Genomic DNA, 23,730 nt, shown 5'->3' with positions numbered 1-23,730 from the left:
AATAAATTAGAATAATAATAAATTAATTAATAGTAATTAAAATTAATAAATAAATAAACATCGTGAAAGTTGCTCTAACGGACCTACTGCCATATGGCGTCACTCCCGAGAACTACCACCGAACATAAGCCGAAGCAAAACAGGTCCACCACCATAGAGAGATGATTTCGCAGAGAAATATTAATCATACTGCATCGAGTTTGGCACAGGATAAAGTAACTCACGTTCAGACCTTGGACAGAGGTTAGAAAAATCAGAGACGGTCACCAGGGGAAGACAGTGTAGCAAGGGGCGCTGTCCCCCATATGGCTACCACAATAAAAGGGCAAGACCATCCACCCTCACCAACTGGAAGTTCTTCCTGTACAACTGCGCTAATGACCACGTAGGAAGGGAGAAAACGCCAATGCATGAAGTGGAGCATCGAAATGAATCATTCAAGCATACAACGAAATAACGAAGCTGGACACCGATATGACAACATACAGGGCGAGACTACATACCAAGTGGCTGGAACAATTCACGGATAATCAGGTCACTGAACAGTAAATAGCCGACCAGAGAAGGATCATCATCAGGAAGAACCTGATAGCTTCTGCAATCTTGGAAAAAATCAAGCTGGACGTGAGCGACCAACTACAAACGAAAAAGAATACGGAACCAGAGGAGGAAGAACATACCACTACCGAACCAGAGGAGGAAGAACATACCACTACCGAACCAGAGGAGAAAGAGCAAGAAGAAATACAACCCACAGCAGCAGAAGCGGAAAGAGACGAGGTCATGATATCCAGAATAGAGGAGGAGTGGAAGAAGGCCCCAACAGAATTGGAAGGAATTGTGAAAAATATTTTCATTTCTAGCCTTTTCCCTTGCCCATAACAAGTATTCTTTGCCTCAAGACGCCCTATACTTTTGCCACAGCCTTTATATTTTGGACTTCGTTACGATTTTGTGCAATCAGCATCGCCCCACGGGATGCGGCCACTGAAATATTACACTACCGCGAGCGTCAGCAGCAGCATCAGCCAAAAAAAATAAATAAAAAATAACTACTTCCACTTCACCCCTCTGTTAGTTCGAAATACCTGTCCAGCTGAGCCTTAAACGTATTTAGGCTATCAACTTCCACGACAAGGGATGGAAGTCTGTTCCACCAACCAACCACCCACTGGCTAAAGGCAAATTTCTTCACGTCTATCCTACATCTGTCTTTTCTCAATTTGAATTTATGCCCTATTCTGAGCAAGAGGAAGAATCCCATCAGCATTGAGCATGCACAAACCATTCAAGGCTTTATACACCTCTATCAGATCACCTGGCTGGTGCCTAGTCTCCAGACACTGTAATTTGCAAAACTTAAGCCTTTCTTCATAAGAGCATCCCTTTGTTCCATTCACTAATCTTGTTGCCCTTCTCTGTACTCGTTCCAGCATCTCTCTACATCCTTCTTGAAATGAGGCCTCCAGACCTGTATACAGTACTCTAGGTGTGGTCTGACCATTGCCTTATACAAGGGAATAATCACCTCGTTATCCCTGCTAGAAAAATTCCTATATATCATCGACAATACACCATGAGATACTCTTGCAGCCCGTCTGCACTGCTCAGAAAACTTCGTATCTGCCTGCACAACCACCCCCAGGTCACTTTCATTCTCTACCACTGTCAGTGGTAGAGAATGAAAGTCTCTGAGGTTGCTGTTTCCCATATGTAGTACTTTACATTTGTCAATGTGAAACTTCATTTGCCACCTCGAAGCCCATCTGCTCAACCTTTCCAGGTCCTGTTGCAGTAGCATAGTATCAGTAGTGTCCTTGACAACCCTGCCAACCTTTGTATCGTCTCTGCAAACTTGGACATTAAGCTTGATATACCATCATCAATATCATTTATAAATACAGAAACCAATAAGGGACCCAATACTGAACCCTGAGGGACTCCACTAATAAAATTAGTCCATGATGAGCAGTGTCCATTGATTAGCACTCTGTCTTCTCCCCCTCAACCACCCCTTTATTTACAGCAGCAATTTGCCTCCAATGCCACACTGCTCCAATTTGTGCAGCAGTCTTCCATGTGCAACAGTATCAAAAGCCTTTCTAAGATCCAAGTATATTAGTTGGTGAACATTTTCTGGTGGGTGTGGACGTGCTGCTAAGCATCTCACCAGAGCGTCCTATATGTATTCGATGGGATTTAGATCCATTAACGGGCAGGCCAATACATACGAACGATGTCCTCACTTTCCAAAAGGATATCAACAGTTTCAGTGCGATGGGGTATGGCGTTATCATCCATAAACAAGAACTCGGGGTCAATGGCACCTTGGAACAGACGCAGATGGAGGATTACCTCAATACGGTAGCATGCACCGCTTACAATACCGCCTTCCTGTATGTGGAGTTGTGTACATCCATCCAAGGCAAACCCTCCCAAAACGAGAACACCTCGACCGCCATATCGATCCCTTTCAGTGATGTTCGCGGGGTGTCACTGTGTGCCAAACTCTTGCCAGATTAGCTGATATCCAGAATCGCTGCTGAGACTGGATCTACTCTCATCAATAGAGTACCTTATCTCGTTGCGCTGCTGTCCAGACCGTGTGTTCGAGCCACCACTGTAAATGGTGTCTCCGATAGGCACGTTTTAAAGGGACACTGCATACTGGCCGCCGGGCAAACAGTTCACCTTTTTGTAGTTTACTGTGTCTGGTCATAGTAGACTGCAATATTGTACCAAAAGAGACAATATTGTACCAATTTTGTCTCAAAAACATTGGTACAAACGTTTAGGTGGGGGGGGGGCTAACATCTAAAGGAATGTGAATCGCATAGGAACCCATAACCGGAAACGTCACGGGAAAGTAGTAGCAGAGGCACAAGAAGCAGAAATGACACAAGACAGTGGCAAACATTTATTTGACATAATATTAACAATGGAGTATGAGATGGATGCTTTCATGATGTTACAACAGATGTTCGAAGGTTCCACTATGAGACACGATGCATGCGACACCGATGCAGCATGGATTGGCGGACACGGTCGAACACACCTGGAGTTTCTTTGCCAGTAGCAGCAGTGCAAACGAGTTTGGCCATGAGATCCATTTCCGTCTCCACAGGCGATTCATACATGATAGACTTGAGGGGCCCCCTCCCACAGGAAGAAATCAAGGCTCGATAAATCAGGTGAGAGTGGGGTCCAGGCAACGAGTCCACCACGGCCAATCCAACGAGGCCCAAAACACCTGTTGAAATGGTCACGAACACGCCTTCCATAATGGGCAGGCACCCAGTCTTGTTAAAACGAAATGTTGCGTCTTACATTTGCTGGAACAGTATTATTTATTATTATTAGCCATATGGTGCAAGGAAGCCTGAGGCTTATGCTGCACTAGCCAAAAAAAATTCGCAAGTTACCCTGAGAGAGTTAGAAGTAGAAAGGAATCACCAAGAAAAAGAAGAATGATGACGACCAGCTCAGGACCCTGGGTGTGCCAAGCCCATACTCACCAGATCGTCAAGTAACCCTGGTAGAACTTGTTCAAGAAAGATCTGATATTTAGCAGAGTTCGTGCGGGATGGTAACAGGTATGGGCTGACTAAGCAGTCGCCGACCATACCTGCCCACACATTTATTGCAAAGCGATGTTGTGCCGCATGGGGGCGCACAATGTGTGGGCCCTCTGCTAATCCATACACTAAGTGCATGTCTGCAAGCTCACAGTTCGTATATCGATGCCTGCTCTTCGTGCGGCGACTACTGCTTGAATGAGTAAACCAGAAATTTACCCTCTTGCAAACTGATGAACAGTGCCGTCTACCGACTTAGTGACGTTTCCGGTTATGGGTTCCTATGCGATTCACATTCCTTTAGATGTTACCTACCTTCCCTAAACGTCTGTACCAATAATTTTGAGACACCCTGTATAGCGTCAGCATTGGGCTTTGTTTTTCATGGACCACCACTGGCCCTTCGAACAGCTGTACCTATTGTTCTGAAGACCGACCACGCACGTGAGACGATGCTATGGGCCATACCGAACTCTACAGGCACACTCCTCGCACTTTGACCTTCCCAATTATTCGATGTTATTGTTGTTATTTGCTAGCTATTGGCACAAGAGCACCTTAGTCTATAATGCGCCTAGCCTAGGTAGGAGAGTTTCGTATATCAGCATTTTTTTGCTTTCCTTGTGGTTTATGGCAGAACCAAGATTCTGCTATATATATTTGTGTAGCTTCTCTATAAATGGTATACTATTAATTTTATATGTTTTGAAAGTATCCGGTTAACTTAAGGAAGGAGAAAACTTCGGTAATATTTGGCCGGTCATCTAAAATTGTTTTAAGAATTAGGTTGTTTTGTTTATTCATTATTGATTGAAAGGCTCTTTGACTTTCTCTATGAAATTTTGGACAGTTCACCATGAAGTGATGTATAGTCAGCGGACCTTGACAGTTTTGGCATTGAGCGGGGGATCCTCACCTCTGAGTATGTAAGAGTGAGTCATATGTGTATGCCCGATTCGCAATCGAGCGAGGATCACTTCTTCCTGTCTATTCGATCAGAAGCTAGTAGGCCACGGTCGAAGTGTTTCTTTAATTAGACAAAGTTTGTTGTCAGTCTGATCAAGCCAGTGCTGTTCCCATTGTTTTAAACTGCTTTGGTGGATCAAGGACTTGTAATCTGTATATGGTATTGTGTGAAAAGCATAATCAGAGGTGGAAGCTCCTTTTGCTGCTTTGTCTGCTCTTTCGTTTCCAGTTATTCCTGTGTGGCCTGGGATCCATCAGAATCTGATATTTTGATTTCTTTGTAATAGCTTTGATACTGAAAATTGGATATGTTGGTTTTTTTTTTTTTGGTAGTTGTTGGCACATCGGCTTCTGTGGCCATAGTGTACCTCACAAGGTTTTTGCAGTACTTTGATCCAAGCCCGAGGCGCAATTCAAACCCGTGACCTTTGGGTTGCTAGGCAGGTACTTTACCTACCTGGCTAGCCCGGTCGGCATGGATATGTTGTAGGATTGGGTGTCCTTTGGTATTTGGTTCTGCAAGGCAGTAACAGAGCTAAGTGAGTCCGTGAAAATAATGCTGTTTGCTATCTGTTTATGTTTGATTTGTTTTATAGCCATTCTTGGTGGTCAAGTTCCTTTATCATCATGGGTTGAACTATGCATCATGGTGGAATGGTCTGTACAATTGCAGTAGCTACGTTGTCATAATCAAGCTCTCGGCTTAGTAGTAAATCTTTCAATCTTTCTGAGCAAGTGGAAGAATCCCATCAGCATCGAGCCTGCTCAATCAGATCGCCTTGCAGGTGTCTAGTCTCCAGAAGCTGCAATTTAGAGTGGATATCATCTTATAAGGGCACAAAAGGTGACACTGTTGACACTAATGATATCAAGAGTAGGAGACTGGCAGAATTACTTAACAAGTACAGGTCACTGTTGAAAAAAAGCCGTGAATTAGGGTTGAATTTGAAAGTGTCTGCAATTCTGCCCAGACACGGAGGCCCAGATAGGAGGGAGTATACGATGAGAGCCTTGTCAATCAATTCAGCCCTGGAAAGATGGTGCAAGGCTCAAGGAGTAGAATTTTTTTCAGCCTGGTCTGTGCTTGTTAACAGAAGAGACTGCTTCGACAGGGATGGGATACAATTAAATAGAAAGGATGCAAGAAAATTTGCTGATGCTATCGAGGCAGTGTTAGGTGGGTCGGAAAACTGCTAGCTTGGGGGGGGGGTACAAGGATTAATAGATTAACAGTAGCCACTGGCAGAGGTGAAAGTGATTCTTGCACTGCTTCTATTGGAATGAGCAGCAGCGGGAAAACAAGAGGCAGGATATTTAAGAGACTGCTGGGAGTCATTGCGGTACAAGTAAACACATGGGTTCTGTTAGGGTAGAAAAGAAAAAGAACAGGTGCATGTATACTTGCATGTACACCAATGTTAGGAGGTTGGTAAATATATTTGATGAATTGTTATCCATAGCAGCAATTCTGCTGCTTTGGATAAAGGGATGGGTGAGGGGGAGAAGACAGAGAGCAGTAATCAATGGACACCGCTCATCGTGGATTAATGTTATTAGTGCAGTCCCTCAGGGTTCAGTGTTGGGTCCATTGTTGTTTTCTGTATTTATATATGATATTGATGATGGTATATCTTGGGGGGGGGGAATACAAGGACTAACAGATTAACAGTAGCCATTGGCAGAGGTGAAAGTGATTCTTGCACTGCTTCTTTTGGAATGAGCAGAAGGCTGGAAAACAAGATGCAGGACTTAAGAGACTGCTGGGAGTCACTGCAGTACAGGTAAACACATGGGTTCTGTTAGGGTAGTTAAGAAAAAGAACAGGTGCATGTATACTTACGTGTACACCAATGCTAGTAGGTTGGTAAATAAATTTGATGAATTTGAGGTATTACTGAAAACATCAAAAGCAGCTATTGTTGGGAAATCAGAGACGTGGTGTCATACAGATATAAGGAATGCAGAACTGGAATTTGGGGAATTCAATGTCTACAGAAAGGATAAACAGGATAGGAAGGAAGGAGGGGTTATGCTATTAGTTAAACACATAAAATCCAAGGGAGTGAAGCCAGTCGACATTGTTGGACAGTACAGTAACGAGTCAGTTTGGTGTGACATAAGCATTTGGAGATCAAAATTGAGAGTAGGAGTGTGCTATAGACCTAATGACTCTGATGAGAATAATAAGAAACTGTACAGGGAAATAGAGTGGGCCAGTAAATCAGATTCTTATAATAGGGGATTTTAATTTCCCAGATATTGACTGGAATTGGAGGGTTGGTCACTCACACACTAATAAGGCTTTTGTGGATTTATTGGATGATTGTTTTCTACATCAGCATGTTCGGGAGGCAACTAGAGGGAGTAATACTCTTGATTTGATTATCAGTAGTGATTCTTCATGCATTAAGAATCTGCAGATAGAGGAAACACTAAGTGGCAGTGATCACACTGTGCTGAAGTGGGATTTACTCAAAGAGGTAACTACCATTAGGGGTAAAGGGAAGGGTTATTGCTTTCGTAAAGGCGACTACGATGGACTGAGACAGTATTTAAATTCTATACACAGGAGCACATTAAGGTCGGTTGAGGCCCCGGGCGCAGAAGAAATATTGGGCCCCCTTAAAAAAAGAGAGACAGGGAAAATAAAAATACATGTTAATTATTTTTTAAAATAAATAAAAAATATTATGTACTCTTAATGTTTTATTACCAATAAAATTTGAATAAAATATATGTATAATATAATTAATAATAGCATAATAATAATCACAAATTTTTGAACTAATAGTTGAACATATTATTATAGTTGAACTAACATGTTGAACTAATTTGTTGGGGTTTTGGGAATGCGTGGGCCCTTCAGAAGTCGGGCCCACGACACGTGCCGGTGCGCCTGCCCTTAAATCTGCCTCTGTCTATACAGTGGGACCAACTAATGATGTTACCAACAGCCAATTCAAAATGGGAAGCAATCAAAGAACTTATCTTGGAAGCTACTAGGCTTTACATACTAAGAAATATTGTTCAATATTTAGGTCTAAATGGATGTCAGATGAACTAATGAGACATATGGCAGAGAAGAAAAATGCATGGGATACTTACAAATTAACACATGACACAGAAGCCTATGGTAGATATAAGTTGATCTGTACCCAAGTTACAAAGGAGGTTAGGCAGGCAAAGGCAGATTACGAGAAATCTTTGGCAAGGGATGCAAGGAAAAACAGCAAAGAGTTACTTATGTAAACTCTAGAAGGAAGGGGATGAATCAGATTGATCCACTTGATATCGATGGTTCAAGTGTTGATGATCGTACTCAGGTAGCTAACAAACTAAATGAATATTTTGCTTCGACATTCATACATGAGGAGTTATTCAGCGAGGGGAATGCCAGAGGTGCATTCAACTCTGGCAGTAAGCTAGATAATCTTGTAATAACTGAGAGTAAAGTGCAGGAGAAATTGTTGAAGATAAACACAAGAAAGGCACCTGGGGTGGATGGGATCTATCCAGTTATATTAAAGGAGGCAGCAAAGAAGTAAGCAAATCATAATTATGAGAGCATCCTTGGACTCAGGGGAGGTACCCATAGACTGGAGATGTGCAAATGTGATCCCAATTCACAAAGGAGGATCAAAGGCTGACACAAGTAATTACAGACCTGTGAATTTAACTTATGATCCAGGAAAATTAATGGAGGCACTGGTTAAAGAAGCACTGAAGGATCATCTAGACACGACTTCAGTTATAGCTCGGACACAGCATCGTTTTGTTAAGGGGAAGTCTTGCCTGACCAATTTGATTGGATACTATGATGCAGTCACAAAAGAACTGGATATAGGGAAATACTTTGATATTACATACTTGGATCTTAGAAAGGCTTTTGATACTGTTGCATATGGAAGACTGCTGCACAAATTGGAGCAGTGTGCCATTGGAGGCAAATTGCTGCTATGGATAAAGGGGTGGTTGAGGGGGAGAAGACAGAGAGTGGTAATCAATGGACACTGCTCATCGTGGACTAATGTTATTAGTGGAGTCTGTCAGGGTTCAGTGTTGGGTCCATTATTGTTTTCTGTATTTATAAATAATATTGATGATGGTATATCAAGCTTAATGTCCAGGTTTTCAGACGATACAAAGGTTGAGCAGATGGGCTGAGAGGTGGCAAATGAAGTTTAACATTGACAAATGTAAAGTACTACATATGGGAAACAGCAACCCCAGAGCAACATATCAACTCTGTGGTACTACCCTGACAGTGGTAGAGAATGAAAAATACCTGGGGGTAATTGTGTAGGCAGATATGAAGTTCTCTGAGTAGTGGAGATGGGCTGCAAGAGTAGCCCATGGTGTCTTATCAATGGTATACAGGAATTTTTCTAGCAGGGATACGGAGGTGATTATTCCCTTGTATAAGGCAATTGTCAGGCCACACCTTGAGTACTGTATACAGGTCTGGAGGCCTCATTTCAAGAAGGATGTAGAGATGTTGGAAATGGGTACAGAGAAGGGCAACAAGATTAGTGAATAGAACAAAGTGTTGCTCTTATGAAGAAAGGCTTAAATTTTGCAAATTACAAAGAGACTAGGAGACTAGGTACCGGCAAGGTGATCTGATAGAGGTGTATAAAGCCTTCAATGGCTTGAGCATGCTCAGTGTGATGGGATTCTTCCTCTTGCTCAGAATAATCACCTGAGAGTGCATAAATTCAAATTGAAGAAAATCAGATGTCGGTTAGATGTGCGGAAATTTGGGTTTAGCCAGCAGGTAGTTGGTTGGTGGAACAGAGTTCTATCCCTTTTTGTGGAAGTTGATAGCCTAAATAAATATAAGGCTCCGCTGGATAGGTATTTTGAATGAATGGAGGGGTGAAATGGGAGTGGGTGTTTATTTTTTTTTTTTTTTGGCTGATGCTGCATAAGCTGGCTTTCTTGCATCATATGCCTCTACTAATGCTACTGCTAATTTGCAGAACTTAAGCCATTCTTCGTAAGGGCACCCCTTTATTCCCTATTCCCCTTTTCTGTACTCGTTCTAGCAACTCTACATCTTTCCTAAAATGAAGCTTCCAGACCTGTATGCAGTACTCAAGGTGTAGCCTGACAACTGCCTTATACAAGTAATTACAGACCAGTTAGTTTAACTTCTGTTCCGGATAAAATAAAAGAGTCACTGGCATGCATGGCATGATCATCTAGGCAAGACTGCAGGAATAATTCTGACACAGCATGGGTTTGTTGTTTAGGGAAAGTCTTGTCTGAGAAATTTGATTGGATACTATGATGTGGTTACAAAGGAAGTGGGTGCAAAAAATAATTTTGATATCATATACTTGGATTTCAGGAAAGCTTTTGACACTGTTGCACATGGATGACTACTGTACAAATTGAAACAAAATGGTATTAAGGGTAAGTTGCTACAATGGATAAAAGGGTGGTTGATTGGGAGAAGACAGAGGGTGGTAATCAATGGACACTACTCTTTGTAGACTAATGTTATTAATGGAGTACCACAGGGTTTGGTGTTTGGCCCACTGTTGCTTTGCATATTTATCAATGATATTGATGAAGGTATATCATCCTTAGTGTCGAAGTTTGCAGATTGTTTGCAGACAAAGTTTGGCAGGGTTGTTAATGACAGTAATGGCCAGTGTGCTACTGGAACAGGATCTAGAAAATTAGCATTAGGAGAGGCATATGATGCAAGAAAGCAAGCTTATGCAGTATCAGCCAAAAAAACAAAAACACTCCCATTTCACACCTTTGTTCGTTTGAAATTCCTGTCCAGCTGAGACTTAAATTTATTTAGGCTATCAACTTCCACAACAAGGGATGGAAGTCTGTTCCACCAACCAACTACCTGCTGGCTAAAGGCAAATTTCCACGCATCTATCCTACACCTGACTTTCCTCAATTTGAATTTATGCCCTCTCAGGTGATTATTCTGAGCAAGAGGAAGAATTCCATCGTCACTGAGCGCTTTATACACCTCTATCAGATCACCTCACCAGTGCTTAGTCTCCCAGACACTGTAATCTGCAAAACTTAAACCTTTCTTTGTAAGAGCAACCCTTTGTTCCATTCACTAATCTTGTTGCCCTTCTCTGTACTTGTTCCAGCATCTCTACTTCCTTCTTGAAATGAAGCGTCCAGACCTGTATACAGTACTCAAGGTGTGGCCTGACCATTGCCTTATACAAGGGAATAATCACCTCCTTATGCCTGCTAGAAATATTCCTGTATATCATTGACAAGACACCATGAGCAACTCTTGCAGCCAGTCTGCACTGCTCAGAGAACTTCATATCTGCCTGCACAATTACCCCCAAGTCCTTTTCATTCCCTACCACTGTCAGTATAGCACAACAGAGTTGATATGGGGTTACTGTTTCCATTATATAGTACTTTACATTGGTCAATGTTAAACTTCATTTGCCACCTCTCAGCACATCTGCTCAACGTTTCCAGATCCTTTTGCAGCAGCATAGCGTCAGTAGTGTCCTTAACAACCCTGCCAACCTTTGTATTGTCTGCAAACTTGGACATTAAACTTGATATACCATGATCAATATCATTTATAAATACAGACAACAATAATGGACCCAACACCGAACCCTAGGGGACTCCTCTAATAACATTAGTCCACGATGAGTAGTGTCCATTGATTACCACTCTGTCTCTTCTCTCCCTCAACCATCCCTTTATCCATAGCAGCAATTTGCCTCCAATGCCACACTGCTCCAATTTGTGCAGCAGTCTTCCATGTGCAACAGTAACAAAAGCCTTTCTAAGATCCAAAAATATAATATCAAAGTTATTCCCTGCATCGAGTTGTTTTGTGACTGCATCATCGCATCCAATCAAATTGGCCAGGCAAGACTTTCCCTTCACAAATCCATGCTGTGTCCGAGCTATAACTGAAGTCTTGTCTAGATGATCCTGCAGTGCTTCTTTAAACAGTGCCTCCATTAATTTTCCTGGACAGGAAGTTAAATTCACAAGTCTATAATTACTCGTGTCAGCCTTTGATCCTCCTTTGTGAATTGGGGTCACATTTGCACAGCTCTAGTCTATGGGTACCTCCCGTGAGTCCAAAGAAGCTCTCATAATTATAACAAAGGGTTTGCTTACTTCCTTTGCTGCCTGCTAAAACTGGATAGATCCCATCCACTCTGGATTCCATTTTTATGTTTATCCTCAACCATTAATTTCTCCTCCACTTTCCTCTCAGTTATTACAAAATCATCTCGCTCACTGCCAGAGGTTACTTCGCCTCTGGCATTTCCCTTCCTGAATAACTCCTCATGTGTGAATATAGATGGAAAATATTCGTTTAGTTTGTTAGCCACCTGAACAGAATCCTCAACTGTTAAACCATCAATATGTGGTTGATCAATCTGATTCATACCTTTCCTTCTAGAGTTTACATAGGTAAACTCTTTTCTGTTTTTCTTTGCATCCTTTGCCAAGGATTTCTTATAATCTGCCTTTGCGACTTGGTTACAGACCAGCTTTTATCTATTATAGGTTTATGTCACCCATTAATTTATATGTATCCCATGCATTTTTCTTCTCTGCCATATGTCTCATTAGTTCATCTGACATCTATTTAGGCCTAAACCATGAACAATATTTCTTAATTGGTATGTAAAGCCTAGTATCTTCCAAGGTAAGTTCTTTGAATGCTTACCATTTTGAATTTGCTGTTGGTAACATCATCAGTTGGTCCCACTGTATAGAATTTAAATACAGTCTCAGACCATCGTAGTCGCCTTTACGAAAGCAAAAACCCTTCCCTTTACCCCTGATGGTAGTTACCTCTTTGAGTAAATCCCACTTCAGCACATTGTGATCACTGCCACCTGTGGTTCCTTTATCTGCAGATTCTTAATGCAAGAAGAATCATTACTGATAATCAGATCAAGAGTATTGCTCCCTCTAGTTGCCTCCCGAACATGCTGATGTAGAAAACAATCATCCAATAAATCCACAAAAGCCATGCTAGTGTGAGGACCAACACACAAATTCCAGTCAATATCTGGGATATTAAAATTCTCCATTATAAGAGTCTGATTTAGTGGCCCACTCTATTTTCCTGTACAGTTTCTTATTATACTCATCAGAGTCATTAGGCCTATAAGCACACTATTACTCTCAATTTTGATCTGCCTATTCTTATGTCACACCAAATTGACTCGACACTGCACTGTCCGGCGATGTCGACTGGCTTCACTTTCTTGGATTTTATGTGTTTAACTAATAGCATAATCTCTCCTCCCTTCCTATCCTGTCTATCCTTTCTGTACACATTGTACTCCCCAAATTCCAGTTCTGCCTTCCTTATATCTGTGTGACACCATGTCTCTGATATCCCAACAATATTAGCCTTTGATGTTTTGAGCAATACCTAAATTCATCATATTTATTTACCAATCTCCTAGCATTGGCGTACACGTAAGTATACATGCACCTGTTCCTATTCTTAGCCACACTAACACAAGCCATGTGTTTACTTGTACCGCAATGACTTCCAGCAGTCTCTGAAATACCCTGCATCTTGTTCCAGGCTGCTGCTCATTCCAATAGAAGCAATGCAAGAATCACTTTCACCTCTGCCAATGGCTACTGTTAATCTATTAGTCCTTGTATCCCTCTAAGCTAGCAGTTTTCTGACTCACCTATCACTGCCTCGATAGCATCAGCAAATATTCTGGCAGATCAGCTGAGAAGCGGCAACTGAAGTTTAACCTTGACAAACGCAAAGTACTGCATATGGGTAGAATTAACTCCAGAGGAATGTACTAACTGTGTGGTACTACACTTAGGGTGATAAAAAATGAAAAAGACCTGGGAGTAATTGTGCAGTCAGATATGAAGTTTTTTGAGCAATGCAGACAGGCTGCAAGAGCAGGTCATGGGGTTTTGTCAATGATATACAGAAATTTTGCTAGCAAGGAAAAGGTGATTATCCCTTTGTATAAGGCAATGGTTAGGACATGCCTTGAATACTGGATACTGGTCTGGATACCTCATTTTAGGAATGATGTAGATTTGCTTCAGCGTTTACAGAGAAGGGTAACAAGATTGGTGGTGGAATGAAGGGATCCTCATACCAAGAGAGGTGACTCGATTGAGGTCTATAAGGCCTTGAATGGGTTGAGCACGCTGAATTCTGCCTTCCTTATATCTGTGTGACACCATGTCTCTGATATCCCAACAATATTAGCCTTTGATGTTTTGAGCAATACCTAAATTCATCATATTTATTTACCAATCTCCTAGCATTGGCGTACACGTAAGTATACACGCTGAATTCTGATTAGATCCATTTGCTCAGATTACAAACCTAAGGGGGCATAAATTCAAATTGAGGAAAAACAGTTGTAGAATAGATGTGTGGAAATTTGCCTTTAGCCAGCGTGTGGTTAATTGCTGGAACAAACTTCCATCTGTCGTTATGGAAGTTGATAGCTTAAATAAATTCAAGGAGGAACTGGACAGATGTTTAGAGGAAATGGTTGCGTAAATTTTTTTTATTTTATTTTTTTATTTATTTTTTTTTGGCTGATGCTACATAAGCTTGCTTTCTTGCATCACATGCCTATATTACTATTACTGTAATCACTTCCTTATCCCTTCTCACAAAATTCCTGTATATCATTGACAAGACCCCATGACCTACTCTGGCAGCTTGTCTGCACTGGTCACAAAATTTCAAATCTGACTGCACAATTACCCCCAGGTCTCTTTCATTCTACACTGCCCTGAGTGGAACACTACCCAGTTGGTACATGAACTAATTACTGCTATACCTAGTAATATCTCAAAGTTATCACAAACAGTTCTCCTGTCAACAAAAACTTATAATAACATGTTCTTTAAGCAGAAATGGTATTTTTAACATATTTTAGTTATAAAAGACATTCTGTCTTATTTTAACCTGTACATATTCTTTTTGTATTAGTTAGCTCTATATGCCAAATATAAACCAAATTTGTAATTGTAAACTAACTGTGAAGAAGCTTCATTCTGTTTGACATAAAAACACAAAAAATTTTTTTAAAGAAATCATCCATCATTGATCTGATGGGAAATGAGTATAACATCTACTTCTTTATAAAAACCTTTTATTTTTCTACTGCTTTAACAATCATACATAATAAAATTAGAGATCAGTCACTATATAAAAATTTGCATGGCATCATTAAAACATGTGTTTGCAGGAGTTATGTTAAAAAACTGTCAAAATATCTACACAGCAAACAACAATACATACAGAAAAAAAATACAAAGATGCAGTGTAAGGCTACTACCTAAATGAAAATATTTTACAGATGTGAACAATGCAATATACAGTAGTCATAGTGATCATTGCAATATCAATATTACAAAAAATTCAGCTAATTTTTCTTACTATTTATGAATTTTTAAGCTGTTCTTTCAAACTGCAGTAATTTCTGTTGTTCATTTGAACACTCCATTGTGTGTGCAAAAAATTCCTAAAAGATATTACTACACAGTCCTTAAGAAAACAAAATGATTTGATTCAGGGACTTTCCATTATTAATTTAAGGAATGCATCTTTCAAATTACATATACATAGCAATTAAAAACTAGCAATAGTCATAAAAAAAATTCCAAATATCAGAGAGAGAGAGAGAGAGAGAGAGAGATATTCAAACAAGCAAATATCCAAATAAGTGGCTGTAGTTAACAACAATTTTTACAAATATTTTAAAGACATTTCTGTCTTATTTACATCATTTCTGTGGCCTTTCTCTTGATGTATATTTATGCCCCCTCTGTTCTTCATTTCTGTCTGAACAGCTGTAAAAAAAAAAAAAAAAAAGAAAGATGTAACATAAAACTGATAAAAGTCAATAAGGCAAATGCTATTTAAAGTCATAGCAATATTTTTTTCCATGACAAAGGAGTGGAATACTAATATTCACGATGCTGACAATATATTTACAATGACATACACAATGTTTATCTTTGTAATAGATAAACATACAGCATGTTTATCTTTGTTTAGAGCATCAGTATAGGAGTCAAATCTTCCCTCTCACCATTAAATGATGGCCATTATTTTTTAACTTCTATTTTATTATTATTATTTATTTATTATTTTTTTTTTTTGAACTATCTGTCCTATGAAGTTGAGAAACATGCCTGGGATACGGAAAACATTCTGTTTCATTTACATTCTTTAATTCAGTAGGTACTCAAAGTGACTACAGATAAATCAACAAAAGCTGGAATTCATCTCAATTCTTCAGAAAATCCATAATACTGTCAGGGTACAATTTGAAATCCCAATAATTTAGAGCTAATAAGCAACAAATTATGGGTGCATCCATAACACATGCATTAACAGTAGACTATGATGTGCTGCTTGTGCCCATTCTGATATTTATGTTGAATCAATATAGTCAGCTTATGGACAGATACATATAAATACTGGAAAGAAGTGTATGATCGACTTGGCTCTTAACTGAAATAACAGAGATGGATAAAACTTTAGTTTGGCAAACAATTCTAATGAAAGAGGTGAGCAATTTTAGAACTTTTTAATCTCACAGGTATAATTTAAACCACTCTGACAAATCAGTGCTTTTGGAACTGTAAATGGTGAATCTAATACTGACACTATGGCAAATGTCTAACACAAGTAGCAAACGTCTAACACAAATAGCTAGGTTTTAATTGTGATAAATAAGTAGTTCGAAAGTTCTAATCACTCTTTGGGTATATCTATTTTGTATTTAGCACAGGAATTTTTACTTTTTACAAGAAGAATATAACAATTTAATATTGCAATCGTTAAGGAATTTGGAGAGTACAATGGGTACAGAAAGGATAGACAGGATAGGAAGGGAGGAGGGGTTATGCTATTAATTAAGAAAAACATAAAATCTAAGGAAGTGCATCCAACTGACATAGTTAGTTAGTTATTTGGTTTTTAGGAGCATTAGCAACTAAGGCCACATTGCTCCGGATATATGCAGTGGTCATTCCCTGATCTTTCTGCATCCTCCGTATTTGGTGATCACGGGGTTTGAACCCCGGTCTAATTAAGAAGCGTGTGCTATGCACTGTTGCTCCTGCCCACCTAGCTATGGAGGTGCCAACTGACATAGATGGACAGTAAAATTTTGAGTCAGTTTGGTGTGATATAAGCACTGCAAAAGCAAAAATGAGAGTAAAAATGAGTGTGAATGAGTTAGTGAGTTAGTTAGTTATTTGGTTTTTAGGAGCATTAGCAATTAAGGCCATATTGCTCCGGGATATGCGGTGGTCATTCTCTGACCTTTCCGCATCCTCCGTATTTGGTGGTGACGGGCTCGAACCCCGGTCTAATCAAGGAGCATGTGCTACGCACTGGTGCTCCTTCCCACCTGGCTACGGAGGCGCCTGTGTGAATGAGTAAGAGTAATTATAGGCCTAATGACTTTAATGAGTACAACAAACAATTGTATAGACGAATAGAATGGGCCAGTAAATCAGACTGTGTTATAATGGGGGATTTTAACTTCCCAGATACTGATTGGAACTTGTGAGTTGGTCACTCGCACACTAGGAAGACTTTTGTGGATTTATTTGATGATTGTTTTCTGCAGTGATTACAGTGTACTAATATGGAATTTACTTCAAGATATATTTACCAACAGGGGTAAAGGGAGGGGATTTTGCTTCCATAAAGGCGACTAAAGTGGTCTCAGACAGTTTTTAAATCCTGTACAGTGGGATCAACTGATGATGTTACCAAAAGGAAATTCTAAGTGGAAAGCATTCAAGGAATTAATCGTGGACGCTACTAGGCTTTTCATACCGATTAAGAAATATTGTTCAAGGTTTAGACCTAAATGGATATCAGATGACCTAATCAGATTCGTGGCAGAGAAGAAAAATGTATAGGACGCATATAAATTATCAAGCAACACAGAAGTCTAGGGCAGACAGAAGCAAGTCTATAATCAAGTCACAAAGGAGATTAGGCAAGCGAAGGTAGATTACGAGAAATCTTTGGCAAAGGATGCCAAGAAAAACAGCAAGGACTTCTTTACTTATGTAAATTCTAGAAGGAAGGGTCCTTCTAGAGTTTACATAAGACCAATCATATTGGTCCACTTGATATCGATGGTTTGACTGTTGATGACCCTGCTCAGATAGCTGATAATCTGAATGAGTATTTTGGATCTACATTCACACATGAGGAGTTATTAAGGGAGGAAAATGCCAGAAGTTTATCAAACTGTAACAGGGTGCTTAATGATTAGTGTCATAATACATCTATGCTGACCTGAAGGAAAAAACTCCAGGGCCAAGCTCTGAATTTAAGGCAAGCAGGGGGTGGTTTGAGAAGTTTAAGGGGAGGACTGGCATTCACAGTGTCATAAGGCACGGGGAGGCAGCAAGTGCTGATAAAGAAGCTGCTGATAAATTTGCCAAGAAATTTCAGAAGCTCATGAAAGATGAAGGATATCTACCACAACAGGTCTTCAACTGTGATGAAACTGGGCTTTTCTGGAAAAAAAAATGCCCAGTAAAACTTACATCACACAAAGGAAGAACAAGCTCTGCCAGGCCACAAGCCTATGAAGGACAGGCCAAACCTCCTCTTTGCTGCCAATGCTAGTGGAGACCTGAAGATCAAGCCTCTCTTGGTATATCATTCTGAAACACCAAGAGCATTTAAGAAGCACTCAATTGTCAAAGGTAAACTTGGAGTCTACTGGAAATCTAGCCCAAAAGCTTGGTTACTAAGCTTCTTTTCAAGGACTAGGTGCTTGAAGTCTTTGCACCTACAGTGAAGAAATACCTGGAGGAAAAGAACTTGCCACTGAAAGCTATCCTCACCATGGATAATGCACCTGGCCACCCATTTGATTTAGAAGATGCCCTGGAATTGGAGTTCAGCTTCCTGAAGATTGTTTTCTTGCCTCCCAACACTACACCTCTAATTCAACCAATGGACCAGAATGTCATAGCAAACTTCAAGAAGCTCTACACCAAAGCACTTTTCACCAGATGCTTTGAAGTTTGCTGTGCTTCCAGCTTCATGACATTGAGGAAATTTTTGAAGGAAGAATTTAACATTATGCACACCATTAGACTCATAGGAAAAGCTTTGCGTGAAGTGTCAGTCAGAAACCTGAACTCTGCCTGGAGAAACCTGTGTTCAAGGAGAAAAACCCGATAATGGAGCCCAAATCATGAAGGGCATTGTGGCAGCAGCTAAGGACCTGGGTTGGAAGTGGAAGAAGAAGATGTGAAGGAAGGAGTTAATAGAGGAGCATGAAGTGCAGCTGACCACGGAAGAACTGAAGGAGCTGCATAAACATCAAGTTGGGGAAATGGAAAAAAATGTTTCCTCAGAGGAGGAGAAAGAGGAAAACATCACCAAATGTCCAATGCCTTCGAGCTACTATCAAGGAGATTCTTCAGGACTGGAAGAAGCTTCACAACAGGGTGTTGGAGTGGCACTCCAACACAGCTGAAGTGAACAGAGTGGAGGACCTCTACAATGACATAGTGCTTCACTACTTCAGGAGCCTCCTTAAAAAGAGAGAAAAGCAATCAACACTGGATAGATTCTTCAATGCTAAAAAGCAGAAACGGGCAGAAGAACTTGAAGAAAATGAAGCTTCTGAACATAAAGAACCTGTAAGCATGAACCTGTAACCATGAAGAAGAAGAATAAAGTGTATGTAAATGGTGGGCTTTTTTTGTGGAGGGTACCAATTAATTTATTTACCATAGGATACTATGGTAAATCACATTTCGTACCACAAACCAGTTCGTGGAATGAATTAAGTTCATGGTACGAGGGCCCCACTGTACTTGGATTTCAGGAAAGGTTTTTACACTGTTGCACATGGAAGATTACTGTACAAACTGAAGCAGTATGGTATTAAGGGTAAGTTGCTACAATGGATAAAAGGGTGGTTGAGTGGAAGAAGACAGAGTGGTAATCAATGGATACAACTCTTCGTGGACTAATTATTACTAGAGTCCCATAGAGTTCGGTGTTGGGTCCACTGTTGTTTTGTATATTTATCAATGACATTGATGAAGGTATATCAGGCTTAGTGTTGAAGTTTGCAGATGATACAAAGGTTGGCAGGGTTGTTAATGACAGTAATGGCAGTGTGCTACTGCAACAGGATCTAGAAAAGTTGGGCAGATGGGCTGAGAAGTGGCAACTGAAGTTTAACATTGAAAAATGCTAAGTACAGGTAACCCTCATAGTTAGGTTTCTAGGTTTGTTATTAAATGATTAATATGCAAGTTGAAACTTGCAGTATTTAATCTAACCCCCTTGAATTTTTTTAATAGCATACTTTTTTTAAGATAAATGGAGTGTTGTGCCAGCTGATGAGTGGGAGCCATTTTTAAGAGCTGCTAAGTAGACTTTATTACATAAAAATTAATAGGCTTTCTTAACTTTTTATTTCGAATTAGTAGGGCAGTTATTATTTATGATTATCTGATAAAGTAGGCGAAACTGTTTTTTATTTGGACCTGGAAATTGCTCAAAAACAAGAGTTAAAATAGGAGAAAATTCTGTCATTTCTGTCCATTGGGGTGACAGATTTTATTTAAGCTTCAAACTTCATTAAAGTAATTTAATAGGAGAGTAATTAATAATCAAGGTGCTTCATTAAGTCTGTATACTATTAATTCAGAACAATACAAATACAATTTGTGTTGTCATAAATAACATCATTTTTATTACAGCTCACTGTATAAAACTGTTGCATAACAGGAATGTATTGTTATTATTGAGCTAAATCATTCCCCAGGCTAGAGTTAGCATGAGCATTAGTAGAGGCATTTGATGCAAGAAAGCAAGCATATACATCAACAGCTAAAGAAATAAAAAAAAAAAAAAAAAATCCCATTTCACCCATCCATTTGCTCTAAACGTTTGTCCAGTTCTTCCTTGAACTCATTTAGGCTATCAACTTCCAAAACAACAGGAAGGAGTATATGATGAGAGCCCTGTTAATCAATTTGGCCCTGGAAAGATTGTGCAAGGCTCATGGGGTAGAATTTTTCTCAGCTTGGTCTGTGCTTGTTAACAGTTGAGACTGCTTCTACAGGGATAGGATACACTTAAATAGAAAAGGTGCAAGGATATTTGCTGAGGCTATAAAGTGGGTCGGAAAACTGCTAGCTTGGGGAGATTCACAGACTAACACATTAACATGAGCCGTAGGCAGAGAAGGAAGTGATTTTTGCACTTCTATTGGAGTGATCAAGAGCCTGGAAAGCAAGATGCTGGGGATTTCAAGGACTGTTGGGAGTCATCATGGAACAAGTAAATACGTGGGCTGGGTTAGGATAACTAAGAGTAAGAACAGGTGCAAGTTTACTTAAATGTACACCAATGCTAGGAGTATAGCAAATAAATTTCATGAGTTTGAAGTGCTGCCCAGACATCAAAGTCAGATATTGTCGGGATATCAAGAGACATGGTGTCACACAGACATAAGCAGTGCAGAACTGGAATACAATATGTACAGAAAAGATAGACAGGATAGGATATAAAGGGAGGAGGAGGCTATGCTGTTAGTTAAGAAACACAAAATCTAAGTAAGTGCATCCAGTTGACATAGGTGGAGAGTGCAATGTTGAGTCAGTCTTGAGTACCGTGTACAGGTATGGAGGCCTCATTTTAGGAATGATGTAGACTTGCTAGAACGAGTATAGAGAAGGGCAACAAGATTGGTGAGGGGAGGGAAGGAAAGGGGTCTGCTTGTTAACAGGAGAGAAAAGTTGGGCAGATGGGCTTTCATTCCTGCTTCTACAGGAATGAAATACACTTAAATAGAAAGGGTGCAAGAATATTTGCTGATGCTATCGAGGCAGTGTTAGGTGAGTCGGAAAACTGCTAGCTTGGGGGGGGGGGGGGGGAATACAAGGACCAATAGATTAACAGTAGCCACTGGCAGAGGTGAAAGTAATTCTTGCACTGCTTCTATTGGAATGAGCAGCAGCCTGGAAAACAAGATGTAGGATATTTCAGAGACTGCTGGGAGTCATGTGGTACAGGTAAACGCATGGGTTGTGTTAGGGTAGCTAAGAATAGGAACAGGTGCATGTATACTGGCGTGTACACAAATGCTAGGAGTTTGGTAAATAAATTTGATGAATTTGAGGTATTGCTCAAAACGTCAAAGGCAGATATTGTTGGGATATCAGAGATGTGGTGTCACACAGATATAAGGAATGCAGAACTGGAATTTGGGGAGTACAATGTGTACATAAAGGATAGACAGGATAGGAAGGGAGGAGGGTTATGCTATTAGTTAAGAAACTAATAGCAAAACCTCTTTTTAAGAAACACATAAAATCCAAGGAAGTGAAGCCAGTCGACATCGCTGGACAGTGCAGTGTCGAGTCAGTTTGGTGTGACATAAGCATTGGGAGATCAAAATTGAGAGTAGAAGTGTGCTATAGGCCAGTAAATGATTATACTCATCTATATTATTATACTTATTTAATTTTTTATTATACTCATCTTATGATGAGTATAATAAGAAACTGTACAGGGAAATAGAGTGGGCCAGTAAATCAGAGTGTCTTATAATGGCGGATTTTAATTTCCCAGATATTGACTGGAATTTGTGGGTTGGTCACTCACACACTAGCAAGGCTTTTGTGGATTTATTGGATGATTGTTTTCTACATCAGCATGTTCGGGAGACAACTAGAGGAAGTAATACTCTTGATCTGATCTTCATGCATTAAGAATCTGCAGATAAAGGAACCATTAGGTGGCAGTGATCACAGTGTGCTGAAGTAAGATTTACTCAAAGAGGTAACTACCATCAGGGGAAAAGGGAAGGGTTTTTGCTTTCGTAAAGGCGACTACGATGGTCTGAGAGAGTATTTAAATTCTATACAGTGGGACCAACTGATGATGTTACCAACAGCAAATCCAAAATGGGAAGCATTCAAAGAACTTATCTTGGAAGCTACTAGGCTTTACATATTAACTAAGAAATATTGTTCAAGGTTTAGGCCTAAATGGATGTCAGATGAACTAATGAGACATATGGAAGGGAAGAAAAATGCATGGGATACACATAAATTAATGGGTGACATGGAAGCCTATGATAAATATAAGCTGGTCTGTATCCAAGTCACAAAGGAGATTAGGCAGGCAAAGGCAGTTTATGGGAAATCCTTGGCAAAGAATGCAAAGAAAAACAAAAGAGTTCTTTACCTATGTAAACTTAAGAAGGAAAGGGATGAATCAGATTGGTCCACTGGATATTGATGGTTCAACAGTTAAGGATCCTGCTCAGGTGGCTAACAAACTAAATGAGTAATTTGCATCTACATTCACGCATGAGAAGTTATTCAGGAAGGAGAATAATGTAGGTAAAGTAAACATTGGCAGTGAGCTGGATGATTTTGTAATAACTGTGAGGAAAGTGGAGGAGAGATTGTTGAGGATAAACATAAAAAAGGCACCTGGGGTGGATGGGATCTATCCAGTTATATTAAAGGAGGCAGCAGAGGAAGTAACCAACCCTTAGTCATAATTATGATAGCTTCTTTGGACTCAGGGGAGGTACCCATAGATTGGAGAAGTGCAAATGTGACCCCAATTCACAAAGGAGGATCAAAGACTGACACAAGTAATTATAGACCTGTGAGTTTAATTTCTGTTCCTGGAAATTAATGGAGGCACTGGTTAAAGAAGCACTGCAGGATCATCTAGACAAGACTTTAGTTATAGCTCAGACACAGCATGTTTTTGTTAAGGGAAAGTCTTGCCTGACCAATCTGATTGAATACTATGATGTAGTCACAAAAGAACTGGATGCAGGGAATAAATTTGTGCTTGTGCAAATGGTTGTGGTTGTGCTGTGTTTATGCTCCTGTAAAAGTGAGCTAAATGAATGGTTTCTGATGAATCTGCTCCAACATTTTTATACTGTCTGAATCAGCAAGTTATGTTCGTCACACCCATCAAGAAAGAAGAGGTTTTGGAAAGATGGTTTTCATTCTATAACGAATGAAATTTGTTTCCTTTCTACAAGGCATCTCAGATTGTTTCCGTAGGCGCCCCAGAAGCTGGGAAGTATCAGCGAAAGGATTACTCCCTCGCAGTATAACCAAGGTCAGTCACTTTACTGTTTTTGTCCGATAATAGCACGCAAGGTCA

At 40.0% G+C, this 23,730-nt stretch overlaps 1 protein-coding gene across 2 annotated transcripts in view; it reads right to left on the bottom strand.

Moving 5' to 3' along the window:
- Positions 1-15,182: 15,182 nt before the first annotated feature.
- Positions 15,183-23,730, bottom strand: part of LOC150085151 (uncharacterized) — a 274,128-nt gene continuing 265,580 nt past the window's right edge. The window contains exon 13 of one of the 2 annotated variants that reach the window (XM_090373050.1): positions 15,183-15,374. In XM_090373050.1, the coding sequence (XP_090229176.1) occupies positions 15,308-15,374 (67 nt within the window). In that variant the 3' untranslated portion in view covers positions 15,183-15,307. The remainder of the gene's footprint in view (positions 15,375-23,730) is intronic. The other variant, XM_090373051.1, reaches the window with a different exon arrangement.

The sequence above is a fragment of the Mastigoproctus giganteus genome, chromosome 5 (assembly GCF_048544385.1).
Source record: "Mastigoproctus giganteus isolate SK-2022 chromosome 5, ASM4854438v1, whole genome shotgun sequence".
Taxonomy (NCBI): Eukaryota; Metazoa; Arthropoda; class Arachnida; order Uropygi; family Thelyphonidae; genus Mastigoproctus; species Mastigoproctus giganteus.
This window is presented reverse-complemented; position numbering and strand designations above follow the sequence as displayed.